The sequence below is a fragment of the Microcebus murinus genome, chromosome 18 (genome assembly GCF_040939455.1).
Source record: "Microcebus murinus isolate Inina chromosome 18, M.murinus_Inina_mat1.0, whole genome shotgun sequence".
In the NCBI taxonomy this organism is placed as follows: Eukaryota; Metazoa; Chordata; class Mammalia; order Primates; family Cheirogaleidae; genus Microcebus; species Microcebus murinus.
In genome coordinates, this window is record NC_134121.1 from 10,952,611 (window position 1) to 10,976,933 (window position 24,323).

The window sequence follows — 24,323 nt, forward strand, 5'->3', positions numbered from 1 at the left end:
TTCTTTTTGAGCAGACGTTATACAGATATTTATTAAAAGCAAGATTATTAATCACCAAACTATGAAAATACAGAAATGAGAGAGAAGGGAAATTCTTAACGTTAAGAATTAGTCTTATTTTGTTTCTATTTTTTATTCTTATTTTTTTGTTGTTTATCTGGGCAGTGATAGTTAATGTAAAAGTTTTAAATATGTATATTTAAGATAGATGCCAATTAATATGTTTTACTTGGTATGGAATACTATAGCTAGCAAGTTAACAAAATTAAATTTGTGTTTGGAGTATATGGAATTCCTCATTTAGAGTAAAAAATGAAATGGAGAGAACCTATTTCTATTCCTTAAATAACTGCTTATTCTCATGTCACATGGAATACATATTTGTATCTTTCTGTGCCTCTGACTTCTCTTCTATAAAATGGGCTCAGGAATGTAATTGACTACCTGCAGCCCTTTCAAGAACATTGACAGATACCTTGAAGTTTTTGGAAGACAAAATGCTGCCTTGTGTGTTTTTTGATACTAACATGCCTTGTATGTATGTGCTATATATTGTACACAGTGGTTCGGTGTGGCGTTGTGAGCTTTTTTATGAGAACAGAAGTTGTGTGCATGCTTTGATGTTACGCTATAATTCCATTAGTGTTTTATAATTTCTGAACTTGATTCTTTGTTATCTCTGGTGCAGTGGGGACTGTCCCTCTGAACACCATTATGTTCTATACTGTTCTTGATGGGAGGTGGGGGTACTTACTGATTTCTGGCAGTCTCAGAATTGTGCAGAGAAATTGTTGTAGGGCTTGGTTAGGGATATGTCCCAGGTCTTCAGTGTATGAAGGATGGCTTCTTCAGCTTAGGAATAGATAAAAGGAGTCCTGTTCCCTCATTTTTAGGTTTTCTTCCACAGGTTTTTGTTGCCTGCATGCTGACTCATGGGTTGGAGAGTCAGCTAGAACTTTTTCTTCCTAATGTATAAGAACTGTGGTGAAAGGCAGGGAGTCCCAGTCTAGGATTTGTGAGACCTGGACTCTTGTTTGTTCATTGTTCCTACTTAGTGCTCTTTTTCCTGTTCTGGACTGTTTTCCATCTCTGTGAATGAGGATGCTATATAGTATGAGGACATTAGGGAGTAAAAAGGTATTTTCTTGTATTAGATGCTTAGATTCCATATAATTCTGAAATGGTGATTAAAAGTATAATGAAGCTACTTATAGTTATTCATATGAAAACTGTTATAACTCATAATGATTTGCTTTATATTTGCACGTGGGGGTTAACTTTCACTGCTCAAGAACTTTATTGTATAACTTCAAACATTATTAGTAAATGCTTATGGTTAAAAAGCTCTGTGGCCTTTTAAAAAATTCTTAAGTGCTGTTTTAAATTTTGTGTCATAAAAATTATTCTTACAAAGTATGAGGAAGGAGGATAATTTTCATGTCTGGTTTATAGTATTTGTGAAGTTTGGTAATTTTTAGTCTTGAGGTAGAAGTTTCTAAAATCATTTTATGTTTTTGTGACCTCTTTTGTCATTCTTTTCCAGAGAATTCGATCAACAGTGGATGAAAAAGAACAAAAACAACTTCTTATGGATTTGGATGTAGTAATGCGGAGTAGTGATTGCCCATACATTGTTCAGTTTTATGGTGCACTCTTCCGAGAGGTAGGAGTCAACTTTTTGGGTTTTAGCTGACGAATGAATATCTAATTGGGACAAATAAGATGGCAGGATTAGATTCTAATCTTCAGTTAAATACCATACATTAGTAATAAGTTAGTATCATAATATATTATTATATAGCCATGACAATTAACACATTAACTTCCAGTATTCATTTTTCCTTTGGATAAACAGTGAATTTCATATATACATACATGTATATTAATGTGTATGTATGTATTTGTAAATTCCATATTTCCTTTCTTTATTTACAGATATTTTCTTTTCTTCAAGAACTTGACAAATCAGGCTGGGCGCGGTGGCTCACTTCTGTAATCCTAGCACTCTGGGAGGCCTAGGTCTCTTTCTTTGCTTTTTTTTTTTGAGACAGAGTCTCACTTTGTTGCCCAGGCTAGAGTGAGTGCCATGGCGTCCTAGCACTCGGGAGGCCGAGGCGGGCGGATTGCTGGAGGTCAGGAGTTCCAAACCAGTTTGAGCAAGAGCAAGACCCCGTCTCTACAAGAAATTAATTAGCCAACTAATATATATATAGAAAGAATTAGCCGGGCATGGTGGTGCATGCCTGTAGTCCCAGCTACTTGGGAGGCTGAGGCAGTAGGATTACCTAAACCCAGGAGTTTGAGGTTGCTGTGAGTTAGGCTGACTCCACGGCACTCACTCTAGCCTGGGCAACAAAGCGTGACTCTGTCTCAAAAAAAAAAAGAACTTGACAAATCATCTGACTTCTCAATATCAATGCTTTTACTGTAGGTTTAGATTTTATCTATCTCTTTTGGCCTTGAGCTGCCTTCTCCCTGCCCCCCCCTTTTAAAATTTTACTCATTTCTGTCATCAAAAGTACCTGCATTTAATGTGAACATTTATTTGTCTCCACCCACAATCCTCAGATATACCCATCTGGATATAGAACTTAATAATTACAATAGAAATTATTTTTTCTAATTCTTTCATCCAGATTTTTGTGTGGAAACTAGCACTCTTAATTGATCCTCTTCCTTCTTTTGGCCTCTGGCTATTCTGTGTCCTAACTTGGCTTATCACTTCTGCTTCCAGCTGTCAATCCACTTATTCATTTCCAGCCACTTAGCTTCCTAAAGTGTGACAGTGAGTTTGGACTAGGAGTAGAGCTAGAGCTTTAATATTACTACTTTATGGTATCATAGATTGTCATCAAAAATTGTGATATTTAATTTCTTTGAGTAGGACTTGAACTGCTAAGCATTTCAGAGATTCTTAAATACTGTTGTCATTTTGGAAACGTTAGGGTGAGCTGGTGAATTGCTAATGAACTGATAAGAAAAATCCTCTTACCCTCTCTCCTTTTGAGGACTAGATCACAGAGTATATAGCCTCTGGGTTCTTGTTGTTGACTTTAAAAATACTATTAATATATTTTTTTAAAGGGATGAATGTAGCACTGAATAGAAATATATGAAATCCTATAATTAGAAAAGATGTTAGAGGTTAGTCAGTTAATCCTCAACCCAATTCTGAAATTTTAATTTATTTTTCTGCACTCTTAAGAGGTAACTCTAGTAACTGGAAGTGTTCTACTTCTGGATAGAGCCCATTTTTTGTTGAATAGTGATTAAAAATTGTTAATTCTAAACTTCTATAGTTTCTACTTCTGTTTTTGTGCTTTTTAATGACTTGAATATTAATTTTTGTGACCAAATACTTTGAATTTGTTAACTTTCTTTATCATTTTACATCACTATTATGTCATATCAGTATACAGTCATTTATTTGTATACATGACTGTGTCCTGGACCTAAATATTATGTAATGTTATTCTGTTTGTAAGATCGTAAACCTAGAACTTTCTCCATGTTGCATAGGAATCTTGTCATCTCTTCCTACATTCATCCCCAAACTGTGAACTTATTCTTCACAATCATTAAATCCTGTGGTCACTTTACTCTTCATATCTTATGCAGAATGATAGTTATTTAGGGGCCGAACTAGATTTTCTCTCCTAACTAGATTCCACAGTCAGCTTTTTAAGTGTTGTGTTCACTATCACTATTGACGCTCACTGGCCTTATCTTAACCTAAAATTACCTCCATAGTGCTGGAATATACCAGTTCATTTCTCTTGTTCATTTATTTAATCATGCATTTAAGCACCATTTAAACATACAGCCTCAGTTGAGGCAGTGTAGAAGTCTGATTATATGAAAGGAAGGCAGAGTAAGTGATATCCATGATAAGACAAGGTAATGGAAACAAAGCAAAAATGCTTAGATTAGTATCTGAACTGTGTCTTTATGGTTTCTTATCATCAATAGACAGTAAAATCTGGTTTTATCTCAGGAACCTTACAGGGAGTTGAGATAGCTGTAAGCACTAGCAGCTGTAAGCACTAACATTTGTCAAATGCTTTATAGTTTTTACATATATTGTCTTCCCAGCAGTCTTGGTGGTATTATCCCCTTTTTCCAGAGAGGAAAATGAGATTTTGAGTACTAATTTGACAGAAGTTACACAGCCAATAAATGACAGAGATGAGATTGCAGAGAAAGAAATCTCACTGTTCCTTCTATTTTATTACAAGTGGTCCAGTGATGAAGAGTTTTTAGCTTCATTAAAAAAAATCTGCTTTTTAAACATTGTGATTTTTGAGTACGATAAAATGAAGGCTTAGGAATTACACAGTTAAGCAGTATAAAGTCACAAAATGCCTAAATAGATGAAACATGAACTTCCCCCCCAAATCTTAGAATGGAATAAGTAATAGGGATTTTCTTAATAATAAAAGATGAGGTTTTAGAAAATCAGAAAGTTCACCTTTAAAGAGTAAATAGTCAAAGTATATTTCTTGAAGTTACAATGGCTAAAAATATTAAACAGATTTAATAAGGATTTCAAGAAACAATTTTCTTTTGAGGTTGATGACTTAAAAGCATCTTTTTTAGTGACCTTCAGTTCCAATACTAAAGACAAAATTCTGGGTTTGTGAAAGGAAATAATAGAAATGAATGTACGTAGTCAGGACTTTTTATCTTACCCTACCACCACTGTGAGACAGACAGTGCTTTTAATTTGTCACTGCAAGAGACCTTCCATGGATTTCATTTCATATAATTAATATGACCACAAGACTTCAGCTCTTGCTTTGATTTAGTCAGCCATTAATCAGGAGCTTATGAGATTTCTTATTCTTACAGCTACTATGTAGAAATTTTTCTTGCTGTTGAGTAGTATTAAACCTCTGGGAGTTCCATAATGTTACTTGGAGCAGTGAATGCATACTTAATCCTGAAGTTGGTAACTTACATGTTGCCATTGTCTTCAATCATGTATGCTCTTTCTAGGATGGAACTATACTCAAAAAGCCCAAAGTGCAACATAGATTTTGTTTCAATAAAATGTTAGGACACTCAATTCCACAGGTTTCTAAAAGTCATTTCTAGACTTTGTAGATGGGGAAATTAAAAAAGAGCTTGATAATACTGAATAACGGAAGTAACTTTTAGCCTGTAGCTTACAAAAAGGCTACCATTTATCTTATCAATGCTGAAGCCTAGTGTCACTTAAATAATATATAGAATTTGAGAATTTAATAGCAAGTAAACCATCATTTCAGAGATCTTTTTGAGGTTGAGAAATAAATTCTAGTGCAGGAAGTACTATTATGAGTAAATTATGATTATACAAGTTCATCAGATTATAGAAGACAATGAGTGATACTAGCTGAATTTAGTCACCCCTTCTTTCTATTCCTACTCTACCCCCCTTCTCCTGTCTCTTTCCTTTCTCCTTGCAAGTGTTGTTTTTTTTTTTTTTTTGAGACAGAGTCTCTCTCTGTAGCCTAGGCTAGAGTGGTGTTAGCCTAGCTCACAGCAACCTCAAACTCTTGGGCTCAATGAATCCTCCTGCCTCAGCCTCCTGAGGCAATATGTGTGTGCCACCACGTCTGGCTTTTTTTTTCTATTTTTAGTAGAGATGGGGTCTTGCTCTTGCTGAGGCTGGTCTGGAACTCGTGACCTCAAGCCATCCACCCACCTCAGCCTCCCAGAGTGCTAGGATCACAGGCTTGAGCCACCACGCCTGGCCATCCTTGCAAATTTTAAATACAGCTTGTAGAAGTAAAATTGACAACTGATAAACTGCACATATTTAAAATGTACATCCTCTTTGGGGTGTACTTTCCATTAAAATAAAAAAATAAAATGTACAGTTTGATAGTATTTGACCAAATGTGTTAATGTAAATGTGCAGAATTATCGGCAAATGAAGATAATGAATTTACTCATCACTCACAAGTTTACTTATGCCCTATAGAAAATACACTTCACCCCTCTGATGTCCCCATCCTCAGGCAACCACAGATCTACTTTCTGCCATTATGGATTAATTTGCATTTTCTAGAATTTTATATAAATGAAATCATACCATATGTACTTTAATTTTTTTGATTTGTCTTCTTTCACTCAGCATAATTATTTTGCAGTTCATGTTGTACTGTATATTGATAGTTCCTTTTTATCACTGAGTACTGGAATCTAATGGAATCTAATATTCCATTAAGTGGATACACCACAGTTTGTTTACTTATTCACCTGTTGATGGACATTTGGGTTGTTTCCAGTTTTTAAGAAAAGAAAAAAATCCTAATGTAGATTGTTTCTAATTTTTTACAGTGCAAAAATGAATATCCTTTTGCATGTCTCTTTGACATCTTAGGGTTTAGATTCTTTTGAGTATTTACCTGGAAATAAAATTGCTGTATTAAGTGATATGCCTTCAACTTTAGTACTCTCATATTTCCACCAGTAATGATAAGAATTTCTGTATCAACAATTGTATTCAGGGCTCATGCCTGTAATCCCAACACTTTGGGGGCCGAGGCAGGGGGATCACTTGCAGCCAGGAGTTCGAGACCAGCCTGGGCAACATAGTGAGACCCCATCTCTGGTAATTTTGTGACCCCAAGTCACAAATTACCAGAAAATACAAAAGCTAGACAGGCTGGTGCATACGTGTAGTCTCAGTTACTCAGAATGCTGAGGCAGGAGGATTGCCTGAGCCTAGGAATTCAAGGCTGCAGTGAGCTATGATCAAGGCCACTGCAATCTAGCCCAGGCAACAGAGTGAGACTTTGTCTCAAAAAAAAAAAGAAAGAATTTTGTAACTTGTATCACCTGCCAGTAATGGAGACTGCCAATGGCTTACATAGTTGTAGTTTCCATTGTTAAGACTATTTCATGGTCCAAGCTGTCATGGTTCAGCTGTAATGTCCTCACACAGGAAGAAAAAGGAGAAGAACTGAAAGGGCTTTCCTGGAGTTATGAACCAACTGTTTTGTGTTGATATCTCATTGTCTGCCCTTCCCTACGTAAGGACAGGGCAATGTAGATTTTAGCTAGGTGCATTGTACATAGGCAGTGAGGGGATCTTTATTGGGTAGAGGCCATCAGCATTTACGATCACACATCTCCTTTTTTCTGGTCTGTTCTAACATTTGGTAATATTAAACATTTAATATTGGGGTGTCAGATGAACTTGAAGTGGATCTCACTTTTAAAATTGCATTTCCCTGATTGGCGAGGTACAGAATTTTTATGTGAGTTGAAGTTTTCTGTAAATTACTTATTCATATCCCTTTGACATTATTTTATTAAGTCTTTTTCTAATTACTTTAGCATAGCTCTTTACTATTCAGGGTGCTCACTTTTTGTTTCTTTACATAAGGTGTATTTGTCTTATTTTTAAACTTTTAGTATTATGTCTTTTATTATACAAAAGTATTCATTATAATGGAGTTATATTTAATAAGTCTTACCCTATTTGATTTGTTCTTTTCATGTCTGTTTTTGGGAAGAAAATTTTTTTGTGTGCACTGAAGACATGAATAGCTTTTATTTTAAAACTTTTAAACTGTTGATTTTCACAAAATCCATTTGAGAGTTTTTGTATTTATATTTGTGAATGATTTGAGGTGAGGATCTAATTTATCTTTTTTATATATGGAAGGCCAGTGGTCCCATCAGCATTCATTGAATAATCCATCCTTTTGCCACTGTTTTACATGGACTTTTGAATCTGTCCCATTGATATATATTTATCTTTTAATTGTGATAGCTTTATAAAAAGTGTGTGGAGTAGGTCCTTCCCTTGTCAACAGAAAAAGAACCCCAAACTCTGTAAAATAATTTTAAAGAGATTTACTCTGAGCCAAATTTGAGGACCATGACCCAGAGCCACTCCCAAGAAGCCTTGAGCAAGTGGACTCGCTGTGACTGGGTTACAGTTTGGTTTTATACATTTCAGGGGAGACTGGGGTTACAGGTAAAGTCATAAATCAATACATGGGAGGCATACATTGGTTTAGCCCAAAAAGGTGGGCCATCTTGAAGCGGGGACTTACAGGTTATAGGTGGGTTTAAAAATTCTTTGACTTGTAATTGGTTAAAAACATGAAGCTTTGTGTAGAGGCTTGGAATGTTTCAACATAAGGAGCTGTTATCACAGATAAGCCACTGGACATAGATTTGTTGTGTAAATTGAGGACCTGCAGGTCTGTCTAGCATACCCTTAGGCCTGTTAATGGGTTACAAAGGATGTCCCCAAGAAGGGAGGGAGGCATGATGAGGCATGTCTGACCTCCTTTGTCCTGGCAGGCAATTTAGTTTTAGGATATTCCTTTGGCCATGAGGGGGTCCATTTAGTCAGCCAGTGTGTGTGGGGGGGCCTTAAAATTTTATTTTAGTTCACACCCTCTTCTTTAAAATTGTCTCAACTATTCTTGGCTGTACTTTTCTATATAAGCTTTAGGATCAGCCTGTCCAGTTGCCTATTTTGTAAAGTATGTTTTTAGGTGACTTATAGTTTTAATTTTTATTGTGTATGGGTAGCTTTTTAAACATTTTAAATGATTATTTAAACATTTTAATTTGGTTATTGTTGGTATATGTAAGTATGTTATTGGTTTTATTTGGAGCTTGTCTTTAGGAACCCTTATGATATCTTAGTGATTCAGGTTTTTTTTTATTCTCCAGCTTTTTCAGTAAATCCACATTGATTAATTTCTTTTTCTGTAGGTTGTCCTTCCTATCTTTTGTTTGAACATGAAAGTAATGTTACCATGGCTACTTTTTCAGGCAGCTCTGGCCATTTCATTTTTTAAAAAGTGCAGCTCAAGATTGCTGCTGTCTATTCTCAGTTATAGCCAAAAGAAATGGGCAGAGAGATAAGAAGTTTACCTTAGGTTATGCACCTTAGAAATGACAAAGATTTCCCTCTCTGGAGCTAATTGCTCCTGTCTGCCTCCCCTTTTCACCTCAGTTCTTAGTTTACTTCCTACCTTTATTCTCCCACTCCCATGTTTTTTTTTCTCTTTTGCCTATTTTTCCATTCCTTCTCTCCTCAGTTTTGTTACTATAGTTTTTAGCACCTTCCAGGCACTTTATTTTATGTTTAACATATATTAACTCATTTGGCCTTTATTACAATCTGTTAAGGGTGGTGGAGCAGTCTTCATTTAATAGATGAGGCAATAAGGAGGCCCAGGCTTATATATAAGTAGAAAGTAGGGAAACCTGGATAATGTCATGCTTTTCAGACACTTAACATCAGTTGTCTTTCCACTTTTCTCTATACTATTGAGGTTAAGTTTCTTCTTACTGTTCCTCCAAGTGGACGAGTTAAATATGTTATATTTTTCTCTAATACAAAATTTGAATAAACTTACTGAGATGGTGTCTTAGATTAAAATAAATTCAAGTGTGTGTTTTAGGTGGAGGGTGTTACTCAATCTTTTGTAAGAGCCATTCTCTAAGATCACTCTAAGGAAAAAGAGACTTAGGAAAGACTTAAGCAAAGAAAAGATAAGTAAAAGTTTTATCATTATGGGAAATATGCTTTACAAAAATGTATTGTGTATAGCCATGTAGCTACAGGAATGTTCTGGCAGTTGATCCTGTTATAAGAGTGCTATTGCTCTCTCAGTATTCATCACAGCATATACTCTATACATGAGAGTTAAATGTACTTGCATTGTAAGCGTTGATAGAAGAAAAGAGTTAGGAAACTGGATTCTGTTCACTGGGTCTGTTAGCAATTAGCAGTGTTGTTTTGGGAAGCCATTTTACTGTAACACATTAATCTCTTATTTAATCAATCAATCCTGGTGAGACTTCAGGGAAAGGAGATTAGTGGGTAGAAAATCTCTGAGTATACAGCTGGATCTTTAAATTAGTAACAACATACAAAATTGTTTAAGATAATTTTGTCATTATCCTGATAGTATTTTCACTTTCATAAGGTTCTTTGTAGTCCTTGTTCATATGCATATGTACTGTTACAGAATTATAATCATGGTATTTGCCTGTATTCATTTTTTTCATGCCTCGTATGCATACCTTTCATGAATTGCACGGTTTTCAAGAAATGCAACTTAATATTTGTATCCCTTTATATTTGTACCATTCGTTTTTGTGAGATAGATCATTGGTTTCTAGTTTTGTTTTTCCTTTTTATAATCTATAGAATATTTAAGTTACATTCTGAGACATGGGATGAGTCTATCAAATGTTGTCAACACATTTATTTCTCTTGTTTTATTGTCAGATTGCATTCAAATTGGTTTAAGCAACCGATTAATGCTGCCAGCAGTATTTGAAGGATTCAGTTTAATTATACCGAGCATCCCTTCATTTAACAAATATTCATTGAGCCCCTGTCCTGGTGGAGGTTACATTCTAGTAGGGAACATATGTGACAAACATAGTAAATTAGTAAATTATACAGTATATTAGAAGATGATGAAGGCTCCATAGAACAGAAGGGTAAGGGAATGCCATGTGGGATGACTTGCACTTTGTATCAGTTAGAGTAGGCCTCACTGAGAAGGTAGCATTTGAGCAGGGTGTTCAGGTATGGGGTTTGCTTTATGTATTTTTGTGTTCTCTTCCTTTTTCTTTCTTTTTTTCTTTCTGGCCAATTTGAGAAGTTTATATAGTCTCTCAATATTACTGTTGTTTTGTTTTCTTAGTAAGAATAAATGGTTTTCCACTTCCTATTTTTATGTTGCATTATCACACAATATGGCATTTCTGTGTAAAGCTTTCTGTGTAAGACTGTGTCCCACTCTATACAATTAAGACTGGGATAAATTAGCCTTTACCATATAGTTTGTATTTAAACCTGAGTATAATAATTTGCCCAGGGATTTAATAAGGAACCAAAAAGTATTACTAGTTCAAGATTAAAAATAAAAAAGAAGAAGAAGATTGCTTCTTTTATAATTGTATTTCTATTTTAAGTAAAGGCAAGGTGGAACTTAATAGTAAGATACATGAGAATAACAGATATTTATTATTTTATAGGGTGACTGTTGGATCTGTATGGAACTCATGTCTACCTCGTTTGATAAGTTTTACAAATATGTATATAGTGTATTAGATGATGTTATTCCAGAAGAAATTTTAGGCAAAATCACTTTAGCAGTAAGTACGCTTTCAAATTGTTCATTGTATATATAGTTATATAAAGATGCTGCTGGGGTTTTGAATGCACATTATCTGAATGTCCTTCACAGAATGTTGACCTTCATGAAAATAATTTGTAGTTAAAACAAGAGACAAAGTCACTTTTGTGGGGTATTAACACAATAGATTCTAAGAACATTTTTCAAAATATGGTTCAGATAAATACTGACAATGTTCTTTTCATCTGAATCTCAATGAATCATAACAGATAGTGCTATAAATAAGACTAGAAAAAGCAATTTTCTGTTCATTTTTTCCTGTTGCTTTCACTATTTTCAAATAGGTTATATTACCACACGTATCCCTAAATTAGTCAGAATCACAGCAGTCTCCTTGAGTTCTCTTAATTGAAGCCCTTAGACAAAGTGTTTAAAAATTTGGGTTATTCAGCCTTAACTACTTAAAATGTTGACTAGCAATTTTAGGAACCAGCGTTACTACTAATTTGGTCAATTTGCTTTTACCAGAGTACAAAAAAAGAAAATATGTACTTTTTTGTGTATGTGCTGATACACATATTTTGAAAGTGAATTCATGATCACTTTTTTCTTGCTCTGGATCTTTTAGTGGACAAATGTTCACAATTTTTTTCCAAAGGGAAAAGATAATTTATTTTTAATAGAGCAAAATTAATATTCTTTGAAACCCTTGAGAATCTAAGCTAATGACATGTATTAGGTTAGTTGGTGGATAAATTAAATCATGTAGGAAATTGTAAGATAGATATTCTGGTTGCATGTAATTTCCTAGCTCTTCCTTGCCAGCATATTCCCTTCCAATATAGTCCACCTGTCAATTGCCAGTTTATCTTATTTAATCATTAAAGATTAATAAGACTGGTTGAAAATATAGACATTTTCTGAACTGTGTTTTACGTGTAGGAGATGTGTGTATGTATAACTGAATTTTTAAAAATTGAATTAAACAGTAGTCATTAAGATTCATAGGTCTCATTAATATTTTAAGCCGCTTTGCCAAATTAATGATTAAGTCTAAATGTTTTATGAGCTAAATTTTAAGATATATATTCTTTCAAATACTTTTATAAAAAGAAACTGAGTTTGACTAGAAACTTACTCATTATTCACATGAATATACAAAATTTTACATTGTTTAGCCCTCTTTCTCTAATATACCAAACCAGTATTATCTTAGAACTTGTAACTATTCATAATAATTATAATAATAGTAGAAAATAATTTTAGCCAATGGTTGTTGAATATTTGCTTTAAACCAAGATCTTATCACATATAAATCTTTATAGCAGCTCTCTATTGTAAACAGTGTAATCCCGTTTTTATAGATGATAAATCTGAAGCATGGAGAGATTAAATAATTGCTTTCATGTTTTTACAGTTATAAGTGGTAAATGATTTAAGTCTTGGTGGCCTGATCCCAGAACCCTGTTCTTAATCGTTGTATGACAGAATGGCCATGAAAGTAGAAAACATAGAGAAAATTATTTTATTGTGTATTGAAATATAAATAATATATACACTAATAAATGATTTATTACATATTTACCTGTTTCCAAACTTGGTGACCACCTTATGTATTAAGCACACATTAAAAATTACTTTGTGTTGTCTCTTCTTGCTAATTAGTAAACCAATGAGCACACAACCATAGCTATTTGAAATATTACAAGTTTTTGTGTTCTACATTTCTCATACCCAGCAGTTGGAGGACAGCAGGGACTTGACTTTTCTACAGCAAATGGTTGGCCTGTTGTTTAGTTCTCTTTTAACTTGAGGTTGTGGAAATTTTAATTCAAGTGTCTGCTCCCTTTCTTCCTGAAGAAATCTGTGATTCTCTGATCATGATCAGCGATCAAGCAACAGTATAAATTCTGGATAAATGACCACACTGGTTGATCAAAGATACCCTGGCTCTGCAAAAATTATTTTGAATGTTCAGCACTCAATGAGGGTAAATGATTGTGGCAAACTGAGAATTTGGGAAAACTTATTAATTACTATTGATAGTGGAACCTGCCCATTGGTCTTATACTATTTTCATTCTTGAAAATTTCAGGTTAGAGGTACAAGAAACCTGCTACAACTTTTTAATGACTTATTAAAAAAATTATGAGTTACCTTTTTTTTTTTTTTTAGCTTTCAGGGAACAGCATGTGAAGGCAACTAAGTGTTCAGATCTAAAATCATCATTCAGTATTTTTGGTTAACATAAAAAATGATGGACAGAATGTTGAAATATTAAGCTTAAAATGTATACAGAGGACTATAAGGGATATTACTATGATAAACTATCCTGCTGTGTGAACAAAAGAAATAAGTTGTTCATCCCATGTCTTCTTTTTCTCCCTAGACTGTGAAAGCACTAAATCACTTAAAAGAAAACTTGAAAATTATTCACAGAGGTGAGTATCATTCGTTTCTTGTAGAATATAGAAATTAACTTCCCCCCTTAATTAGTAAAACAAAATAAAAATTATTGAAAGTTACAGTGTCACTGTATAAGCATTCCTGAAATATTTTAATTTTGCTAAAAAATATGTACCCTAAAACTTTATTATTAATTTAGTTTATTTTCTTCAGGATTCAATAAATTTCAGCCTGACTTATTAGTATGTTGGGCTTAGAAATTAGTATCTTGGGCTTAGATTTTGCTGCCAATTATTATAACTTTTAGTTGAAAAATAGTTATTCATTTGCCTGGTAGATAATCAGTACTTCTCTGTATACAAATAAGTCATCAAAGTGGTACTGTGGACATTCAAAAGAGAATCTGTACGATAGTACCCTCAAGCGTTTTAAAGGCATGTTTCTATCCCTATCAAGTGTTTCTTCTTCACTTTAGAGGGTATTTCTGTAAATTAAGAGAGGTCTTGTAAATTAGTGTTATAAAATGAAATTCCTCTGCATGTTGTATTTGTGAAAACAGTAATCTGGGCCTTATTAGACACAGATTCAAATTTAAATATTTATGTAGTTGAAGGCCAAACCTAGAAAAACAGTGACCCTGTGGAAATCCTGAATTTAATTAAGCAAACAGATTAAATGCTTGCTTTGTTTATTACTTTGCTAGACTCAAGGTAATGAGGCAGTCAATACCCTCAGTAGATTTGTATTGGACAAACCTAAGGCAATACATGGCAGTGTGTGATTCAGCCTGATAATAAATAGGAAAGAAAGTAAAAGATCAAATTCAGAGACTTGAAAACTCTTGAATTCTAGGAAATACAATTTCTAATGGTTATAGAAATTAATAATTGGGATATTTATTTAAGTAGTTTTACTTTGGGGGTGACACTGGACTACTGAAATTAGTTAACCTTGAACATCAGAATATTTTATTTAATTCTACTTGGCTTAATTCTTGTTAAAAATAATATTATTTTCTTTTTCGGCCTAAAATCATGTAGAGTTAGGTCCCTAAACAAAATTATTTGTTCCTTTTGTAGTTTATCATGCTCTTATCTTTTTTCCCTATCTTCTTTAGTTGTGTTTTATTATTATTAGAGTATCAACTTTAGGATATTTGACAACTTCCTTAGAGATATTCACTGTTCTTAGTAAAGCACTAAGATACTGCCTGGGTAGTAGTTGAATCAAATAAAAAGTCTTCAGAAGTAACTTTGATTTTCCTCTTACTAAATAAAATGAGCTCATAACTGTTATCAATTAGGGTCAGTTAGCTTTTTTGCTGCAGTTAGAGTACTTTTGATCTCAAGTAATAGAAAATCTTTGAAGCTTTAAACTTTAAGGAAATTCATTATCTGTCATAATATGTCCAAAGGTAGAGTTGCTTGAAGCACAATATGGTTAGGGGTCAAGCTCCCTTTTGACTCTGCCTTGCTTCGCATGATGGCTCCTTCTTCAGGGTCATAATGACTAGAGCAGATCCCAGAGTCACATTAGAAAGGACAACCCCCTAAAGAACAGGCTCTCTCTTGTCCTGTGTGGCTCTTAGAAGCACAGAAATTTTCCCTACATGTCTCTAATGCTTTCCCGTCTCATTCACCAGATTTGCCTCATCCTCTTACACAAGTTACTGTCAAGGAGTGGAGCATGAGACTACCCTAATAAAGTTTAGAACAGCTAAGAGCCAGATCTTAAAAGTATGGATGGAGCTATACAGAGAGGAATAGATACCTTAACAAAATTCAGGTTTTATTAGAAAGGATGGGGTGGTTAGGAATGGATCTTCAATCAGCAGTCAGCTATTAACAATGATAAGACATCTTTTTCTGGATATTTTTGTGGGTCACCTTCTGAGTTATATTTAGATGTTTCTGTGTCCTGTATTGTAATCCTTACTTTTTATTCACTGAGCCATGATAGTGATAATAAAATGGATAGAAAGACTGAAATAGGAGTAGAGAATTACTTGAGCAAAGGAGGAAAATTGACCAGACAGCTGATTGGCACATACTTGCAAGTTGATTGTCAGTGAAGAGGAGATTTGACTTTTCTCATATTTTGATTGTAACATTATGAATTTGAACCAAGTAAATGAATATAAGACCTTGAAAATAATTTAATGCCTAAATTTATTGTGAAACATTTTTCAATAATGATATTTAGCTTTTAAGCATTGGCATTCATAAGATTGTTTTTTCTCATTTCCAGTAGAGAAAAAGCATAGTTTTGTCTAAGATTTATAAATATGAAGATGTTAAGAGAAAAATCAACTTCCATCTGTATTTATATTAAGATGTTGATGAAATGACTTTTGCTGCTACATTTACACAATTCTAGTCATTAAAGTTACATGTTTAAAATATGAATGATTGAATGTGATAACTGAAGATGTTTTTGCTTTTTATGTATCTGAGTTTAAGACTTGAACACACTTAATGTTGTCTGAGGTTTTTCAATATTTTTGCTTAAAGTGGACCCTTATCTAACTTAGGAAAATATTGATTAATTATATACTGAATGACATTTGTCTCTTGCAGATATCAAACCTTCCAATATTCTTCTGGACAGAAGTGGAAACATTAAACTCTGTGACTTTGGTATTAGTGGACAGCTTGTGGACTCCATTGCCAAGACAAGAGATGCTGGGTGTAGGCCATACATGGCTGTAAGTGTGAAGTCCAAACCATCTTGCTTGATAGTCATTGCATAGAGAGCCTGTGCCCTTTGGTGCTGGACTTCTAAGAAATCTGCCACTGGTCATTCAGCTTCAACATGCTAGAATGTCTCCATCTCTCCTAAAGTCGAAGCTCAGCTTCTAGCTTCTCCAAGAAACTTTTCTAAATTATTACAGTGAACTCAGTATTCATTGTCTTAATCTATTTATCCTATTTTGCATTTAGTATTTGTAATCTTCTCTGAGTATTATTTTTCCATTATATTAAATTCAGCTAATCAACCAGGTGGTAAGTTCTTGGAAGGTGTCTTTGTGTTTCTAGTACCTGGTATGCTGTTTTGACTGTAGTAGTTATAGATAATTAGAGCATATTAAGAGTGTGTCATAGGCTACTAAAGGATACAGTTTTTAGAGAAGATTGGGAAACCTTGAGTTCGTAGCAGAACACAGTATGTCTTCCAGAGTCTGAAGCATGTTTTGAATGTTTTTAGTTCCTTCCTTAGGAGTGGATGAAGCACATTGACAAATTGAAGGGTAGAGGCCTTAGGTATTCAGCAACCTGAAGTGTCTTTCTCCTCAGGGAGACAGATGTACACTATCTATCCACAGATAGGAAGCTCATCTTACCTTGGTGTATGTGCATATACTATTCCTACAGGATAGATTTTGATCTCTATTTGAATGAGAATTTAGTTGTCTATATTTTAAACATTTTCCCTAAATGTTAATGTCTTCCTTTAATGTGACCCTGGTTCTTTGGGGACCAGTACACTATTCTAAATAGTGATACATAAGGTTTTTTTTAGTTGTTTGTTGAGGCATTCCTGCCAACAACTTCTGTTTTAGTCTTCGCAGACTCCTTTAAAGATTAGCTTAGAATTGAATAAAAATTTCTCTCCCTTTACTTGTTAATTTCCTTCTTGATTAATGTTACTAAACCCGGTGCTATAAACACTAGAAAAGTAAGAAAAATCAAGTCTAGATATTATAGGTATTCTATCTTGTTTATGAATGAGGAGGCTTAGTGCTATCCCAAATTTCATGCTTATTTTAAACACTTGAATACATTTTATTTCCCATGCCATTTGAAAGTATTATTTTTCATCAGGACTTCTTTTTCCTCTTATATACCTCTCAATCAGTAAATAGTGTAAAAAAGCATTACATATATTCTTTACACATGTTCTGTTACCTGTTTATACTGTGGTGGTTACATTTGGAAAACATATTTGAGAATTTTCATTATTGACAATATTTTAGAATTGTTGCATTTTTCAATACTTTTTGTTTTTTTAGATCTTTTCATGTCAACTTTTTCCTTCAAGTGAAAATGTTTGAGGGTTGTGTATTTGTGTGTGTACATATGTGTGTACATTAAGACACCTTCATTGAAAGTTTTGGTTTTGTGGATGTTGACTGGTCAGGCAGATTCTTGGGACAATTCAGATGATCATATGTTCATCATGATAATTAGCAATAAATGAACAAGTTCAAAGGTAAGAAATAAAAATAGACATGGAACCTTTGGGAAGTGGTATAATTTATACATTTAGTAATGATGCCTTGAAAATTAACTGAAATTGTTATCTACACTTTTAGGGCTTGTCTCAGTACTTAGGTTTACTACATGCTTTTGCTGTGTAACATTGACTAAGATTTGTATCTGATTTATTTAGGCTTTAAAAATGGAACTGTGGCCCAGATAGAGTAGAATATTTTTAATTCAATTAACTTTTAAGTAAAGAATTAAAGAAACAGACTTCTGTTCTTATGTAGAGATGTGCTTTGTAGGCCCAGGAGGTGCAAGGTTTCTGTTTTCCTGCTAAAAACTTTGGTGCAGGCTGGGCGTGGTGGCTCACGCCTGTAATCCTAGCACTCGGGGAGGCCAAGGCGGGCGGATTGCTCGAGGTCAGGAGTTCGAAACCAGCCTGAGCAAGAGCAAGATCCCGTCTCTACTATAAATAGAAAGAAATTAATTGGCCAACTAATATATATAGAAAAAATTAGCCGGGCATGGTGGCGCATGCCTGTAGTCCCAGCTACTCGGGGGGCTGAGGCAGAAGGATTGCTTGAGCCCAGGAGTTTGAGGTTGCTGTGAGCTAGGCTGCTGCCACGGCACTCACTCTAGCCTGGGCAACAAAGCGAGACTGTCTCAAAAAAAACCAAACTTTGGTGTGCACAGGCTGATTAACTCTCTGCCTCTAATCTTTACTGAACCAAGTGAAATGCTCCTGTTCTTTCTTGTCTTCTGAGGCCTATGTAGATAGATAAGAATGCAGTTAGCATTCATTTTAAAAGGCTCCAAATGGTTTGACTCCTTTGCATCTTGACAAAATGTATGAGAAAAGTATCCTTTTATTTAAGATTTATAATTTAAGTCTTTGTGAATTGGGATTAGATTGTTTAATATAAAGTATTTAAAATGTAGAGTTTATACATAAATTTTTTCCATAAACTATTAACATTCTGCTCCCCCCCCCCAATAACTATACAGTCCTGTGTCTTTTAACCACAGGGATATGTTCTGAGAAATGTTTTATGAGGTGACTTTGTCATTGTGTGAACATTATAGGGTGTACTTACACAAATGTAGACAGCATCACCTACTGTACACCTAGGCAATATGGTATAGCCTATTGCTCCTAAGCCACAAATCTGTATAGCATGTTTCTGTACTGAATACTGTAGGCAGTTGTAAAACAATGGTAACTATTTGTGTATCTAAACATAGGAAAGGTACAGCAAAAATATGGTATAAATATTAAAAATGACACACCTGTATAGGGCACTTAACATGAATGGAGTTTACAAGACTAGAAGTTGCTCTGAGTGAGTCAGTGAGTAGTGAGTGAATTTGAAGGCCTAGAACATTACTGTATATTACAGTAGACTTTATAAACACTGTATACTTAAGGTATATTAAATTTATAAAACAAATAGTTTTCTTTAATAATAAATTAGAGTATTGTAACTTTTTTTACTTTATAAAATTTTTAATTCTTTCAGCTTTTTGACTCTTGTAGTAACACTTAGATTAAAACACAAACACATTGTATAGCTGTACAAAAGTATTTTCTTTCTTCATATCCTTATTCTATAAGACTATTTTACTTTTTTGGAGTAACATATGGTCCGTCCTGGAGAATATTCTGTGTGCACTTGAGAAAAATGTATATTCTGCTGTCATTGGGTAGAGTGTGATGTATATATCTATTGGGTCCAGTTGGTTTATAGTGTTGTTCAAGTCCTCTGTTTCCTAATTGACCTTCTGTCTAGATGTTCTATTCATTATTTGAAATGGGGTATTTAAACCTCCATCTGTTACTGTAAAACTGTGTTCCTCCCTTCAGTCTGTCAGTGCTTGCTTCATGTATTTTGCAGCTCTGTTGTTTCATGTGTATGTGTTTATAGTTGTTATATCTTCTGTATGAGTTGACCCTTCTATCAATATCTAATGATCTTTTATCTCTTGTAACAATTTTGACTTAAAAAACTATTTTGTCTAATACTAGTATAACCACTCCAGCTCACTTTTGGTTACTATTGCATTGAATATCTTTTTTCTTCCTTTTACTTTTAATCTATTTGTGCCTTTGGATCTAAAGTGAGTCTCTTATGGATAGCATGCAGTGAGATCATGTTTTTTGTCTATTTTACCAATTTCTATCTTTTGATTGGACGTTTAATCAGCATACATTCACAGTAATTGCTGATTCTTTTTGTTTTTTCAATTTCTGTGTGTTTCATATCTTTTTTATTCCTTGTTTTCTCTATTACTGCATTATCCCCCCTTTTGTTTGATTTTTTTTGTAGTGTACTCTTTGATTCCCTTCTTATTCCTTTCCTGAATATTTTTTTAGATATTTTCTAAATGACTGCCATGTTCATTATAATTAGCATCCTAAATTTATAGCAATTCAGTTTAAACTAATACCATTTTAGCTTCAAAAATGTATAGACCTCTGCTTATAGTCAGTTCCACCCCTCTTATATTGTTGTTGTCTTCACTAATCCTACGTGTGTACATATATACCCAATAATATAGATTTGTAATTATTTTATGTATTTAAGAAAATACATCATATAAGAAACATATAAATCATATAAGAAACAAAAAGAGGAGTTATAAACCAAAAATGCAGTCATAATGGCTTTTTTATTTACCCATGTAGTTATAACACCTTTACTAGAATTCTTTATTTCTTCATATGGCTTCAAGGTGCTGGCTAGTATTCATTTCCACACTCTTACATTTGTTCAACTGAGATTAATGTCTTTAGTCTTAATGTCTTTAGTTTTGAAGGACAATTTTTCTGCATCAGGAGTCAAGCACATTTAAAGCGGTTGTCTATGGGGAGGAGTGGAATTAGGACCCAAATATCAAATAAGGAAAACATATAGAACAAAACAACGAAGGAGCCTTGCACCAACCCATAAGTGCAGGGTACTGTGCACCAAGGAGTAGACTTAACCTCATTCTCTGCATCTATTCGAGTTAAAAACAAACAAAATACTTTTTTTTTTTTAAGCCAAGTTAATCCATTCCTAAGCAGCATAAGGGACTATTCACTTTCTTCTTCCTAGATTGCCCAAATTTTCCTGGGTTTTCATGCCTTTAAAGCCTAGTATTTCCCATTTTCTTCAATTCTCTGAGCTCCCCATATCTTTCCAATAAATACCTTGTTTTTTCACTGTATGGCAGCAGAATCAGCTCTTATTGCTTGTCACCTAAGCCCTCAATGAATGTGTCCCTGGGGGAACATCAAGAGCCTTCTTAGTGAACAAACTTCTGGGTAGAGAGATTAAATGGCCATTTATTTGTGTGTCCAGTGTCTAAGCTGCATTGTCTCCAGGGCCATGACTGCTGTTTGAGAAAAGCAAGAACATTTAGGTCATGTTTCAGTGTGGATTGTTTATGTTCCCAACACCTAACATACAGTGGTTGACATACAATAAGGGGTCAATGAATGTCTTTTGAATTAATGACTAATCTTAACATTTTGAAGTTGCCTTTTTCTTGATTCAGTACTTGGTTGGTGGCTATAAATCTTTGATTTTTATTAAAATGTCAACAAACTTGATTCTGACAGTTTTTTCATTTTTATTTTTTAATTTTTTTAATTTTAATTTTTTCTTTTCTTTTCTTTTCTTTTTTTTTTTTTTTGAGACAGAGTCTTGCTCTGTTGCCAGGGATAGAGTGCGGTGGCATCAGCCTACCTCATAGCAACCTCAAACTCCTGGACTCAAGCAATCCTCCTGCCTCAGCCTCCCGAGTAGCTGGGACTACAGGCATGCACCAACCTGCCCGGCTAATTTTTTCTGTATATTTTTAGTTGGCCAATTAATTCGTTTCTATTTTTAGTAGAGATGGAGTCTTGCTCTTGCTCAGGCTGGTTTCAAACTACTGACCTTGAGTGATCCGCCCGCCTTGCCTTGGCCTCCCAGAGTGCTAGGATTACAGGCATGAGCCACCGTGCCCGGCCAATTCTGACAGTTTTTACTTTTATTATTCAATGTTTCTCTGGAAGGATGGTCCCTTGGAGCTTACTCTGCCGTTTTCTCTGAGTCCACATTTTTAATGTAGATGTGGTGACTTAACTCTAATCCTGTTCAAAGAATTGGTAGGCGGTGTAAAAAGTGGCCTTTTCAAAATTTTATTTCTGAATGAAATGTTATGGGTATTTTGTGAAAAAATGTTTCTATGGCCAAATAAGTTTGGGAATAATTGTATGCCATTTTATGTTTTATAGATACACAGTATATATTAGCATATAACTTAAAAGTACTGAGGAATACCACAGTAAAGAAACTAACTCCCTCCCTCCCTCCCTCTCTCCCCTGCCTTCCTGAATCTTGCTCTGTCCCCTGGCTAGAGTGCAGTGGCATGAGGCTCAATGCAATCTAATGCAATCTCAAACTTTTGGGCCCAAGCAGTTCTCCTGTCTCAGCCTCCCAAATAGCTGGAACTACAAGCAGGTACCATCATGCCTGGCTAATTTTTCTTTTTTGTAGAGATGGGGTCTTGCTCTTGCTCAGGTTGGTCTTGAACTCCTGTCTTCAAGTGATCCTCCCAACTCGGCCAGAGTGCTAGGCCTGAGCTACCACCCGGCTGAAACATCTTTCTTAAATCTAGATTTTCCCAAGTATTTGTTAGTAGAACCCCTGCTACTTTGTGGCATGCCTGTTATTAGTAACTAGAAGAATTTCTATTCTGTGTAGAACAGTTCATTTAACATTGTTATAACATCATGTAACTGTATAAAACTGGGCTTTTCAACTGAAAAAGAATTCTTTAGTGTAGTCAGGCAAGACTCTACCATAATTGTTTTTATAACTTTTGATCATCATTTGAGTTCCATTTATTTATTGGTTTAAAAATTGAAGGCTTAAAACAACAATGAGTTGCCACTTCATATTCACCAGGGCCGCTAGAGTTAACACGTCAGATAACAACAATGTTGTTGTTATTAGCAACGCTTGTTATGAGATGTGGAGAAATTGGAACCCTCATGTACTTTTGGTAGGAATATAAAATAGTGCAGCCACTTGGAAAAGAGTCTAGCAGTTCCTTTTTTTTAATTTTTATTTTTTGGCCCAGCTATGTGTGATGGCCTGGGAATAGCAGTTCCTCAAATATTTTTTTTCCCCCTTTTGAGGAACAGTTTCCATCATATCACTGTCTCTCTCTCTCTCTCTCTTTTTTTTTCAGCATATTATGGGGGTACAAATTTTAAGGTTTCAAAAAATGCCCTTTCTGCCCTCCCCCCACAAGTCTGAGTTTCCAGCATGACCATCCCCCAGATGGTGCACATCTCATTCATTATGTATGTATATACCCACCCCCCTCCCTTCTCCCACCTGCTCAATACCCAATTACTATAGTTCCTATGTGTCCTCTTAGGTGCTGCTCAGTTAATACCAGTTTGCTGGTGAGTATATGTGGTGTTTGTTTTTCCATTCTTGGGATACTTCACTTAGTAGTATGGGTTCCAGCTCTAACCACGAAACTATAAGATGTGCTATATCACCATTGTTTCTTAGAGCTGAATAGTACTCCATGGTATACATATACCACATTTTATTATTCCATTCTTGGATTGATGGGCACTTGGGCTGTTTCCACAGCCTTGCGATTATGAATTGTGCTGCTATAAACGTTCGAGTGCAGGTGTCTTTTTTGTAGAGTGTCATTGGGTCTTTTGGGTAGGTGCCCAGTAATGGGATTGCTGGATCAAACCATAGATCCACTTGTATCGCTTTAAGGTATCTCCATATTGCTTTCCACAGAGGTTGAACTAGTTTGCAGTCCCACCAACAGTGTAGGAGTGTTCCTATCTCTCCCAGCCACGCCAGCATTTATTGTTCGGGGACTTTTTGATAAAGGCCATTCTCACTGGAGTTAAGTGATATCTAATTGTGGTTTTGATTTGCATTTCCCTGATGATTAGAGATGTTGAGCATTTTTTATATGTTTGTTGGCCATTCTTCTATCTTCTTTAGAAAAGTTTCTGTTCAAGTCCTTTGCCCACTTTTCAATAGGGTTATTTGATTTTTTCTTGCTGATTTTCGTGAGTTCTAAGTATATTCTAGTTATCAACCCCTTATCGGATGCGTAGGATGCAAAAATTTTCTCCCATTCTGTAGGTTGTCTGTTTACTTTCATGACTATTTCTTTGGCTGTGCAGAAGCTTTTCAGTTTGATCATGTCCTATTTATTTATTTTTGTTGCTGCTGTGATTGCCTTTGGGAACTTCTTCATAAACTCTTTGCCTAGGCTGATAGCTAGGAGAGTGTTTCCAACATTTTCCTCTAGAATTCTAATAGTTTCATACCTTAGGTTTAAGTCTGTTATCCAGCGTGAGTTGATTTTTGTGAGAGGTGAAAGGTGTGGGTCCTGCTTCAGCTTTCTACAAGGGACTATCCAGTTTTCCCAGCACCATTTATTGAAAAGGGATTCTTTTCCCCAGCGTATGTTTTTGTCTGCTTTGTCAAAAATTAGATGGTTATATGAGGATGGTTTTATATCAGGATTCTCAGATCTGTTCTACTGGTCAATATTCCTATTTTTGTGCCAATACCAGATTGTTTTAATT

General features: G+C 34.7%; 1 protein-coding gene across 2 annotated transcripts in view; it reads left to right on the forward strand.

Annotated features, from left to right (window-relative positions):
- The window catches only part of MAP2K4 (mitogen-activated protein kinase kinase 4), a 132,221-nt gene that overhangs the window by 75,289 nt on the left and 32,609 nt on the right, over positions 1–24,323 (forward strand). For both annotated transcript variants that reach the window (XM_012777517.3, XM_012777524.3), the window contains 4 exons: positions 1,544–1,663; positions 11,011–11,130; positions 13,501–13,552; positions 16,094–16,221. In XM_012777517.3, coding sequence (XP_012632971.2) covers positions 1,544–1,663; positions 11,011–11,130; positions 13,501–13,552; positions 16,094–16,221 — 420 coding nt within the window. The remainder of the gene's footprint in view (positions 1–1,543; positions 1,664–11,010; positions 11,131–13,500; positions 13,553–16,093; positions 16,222–24,323) is intronic.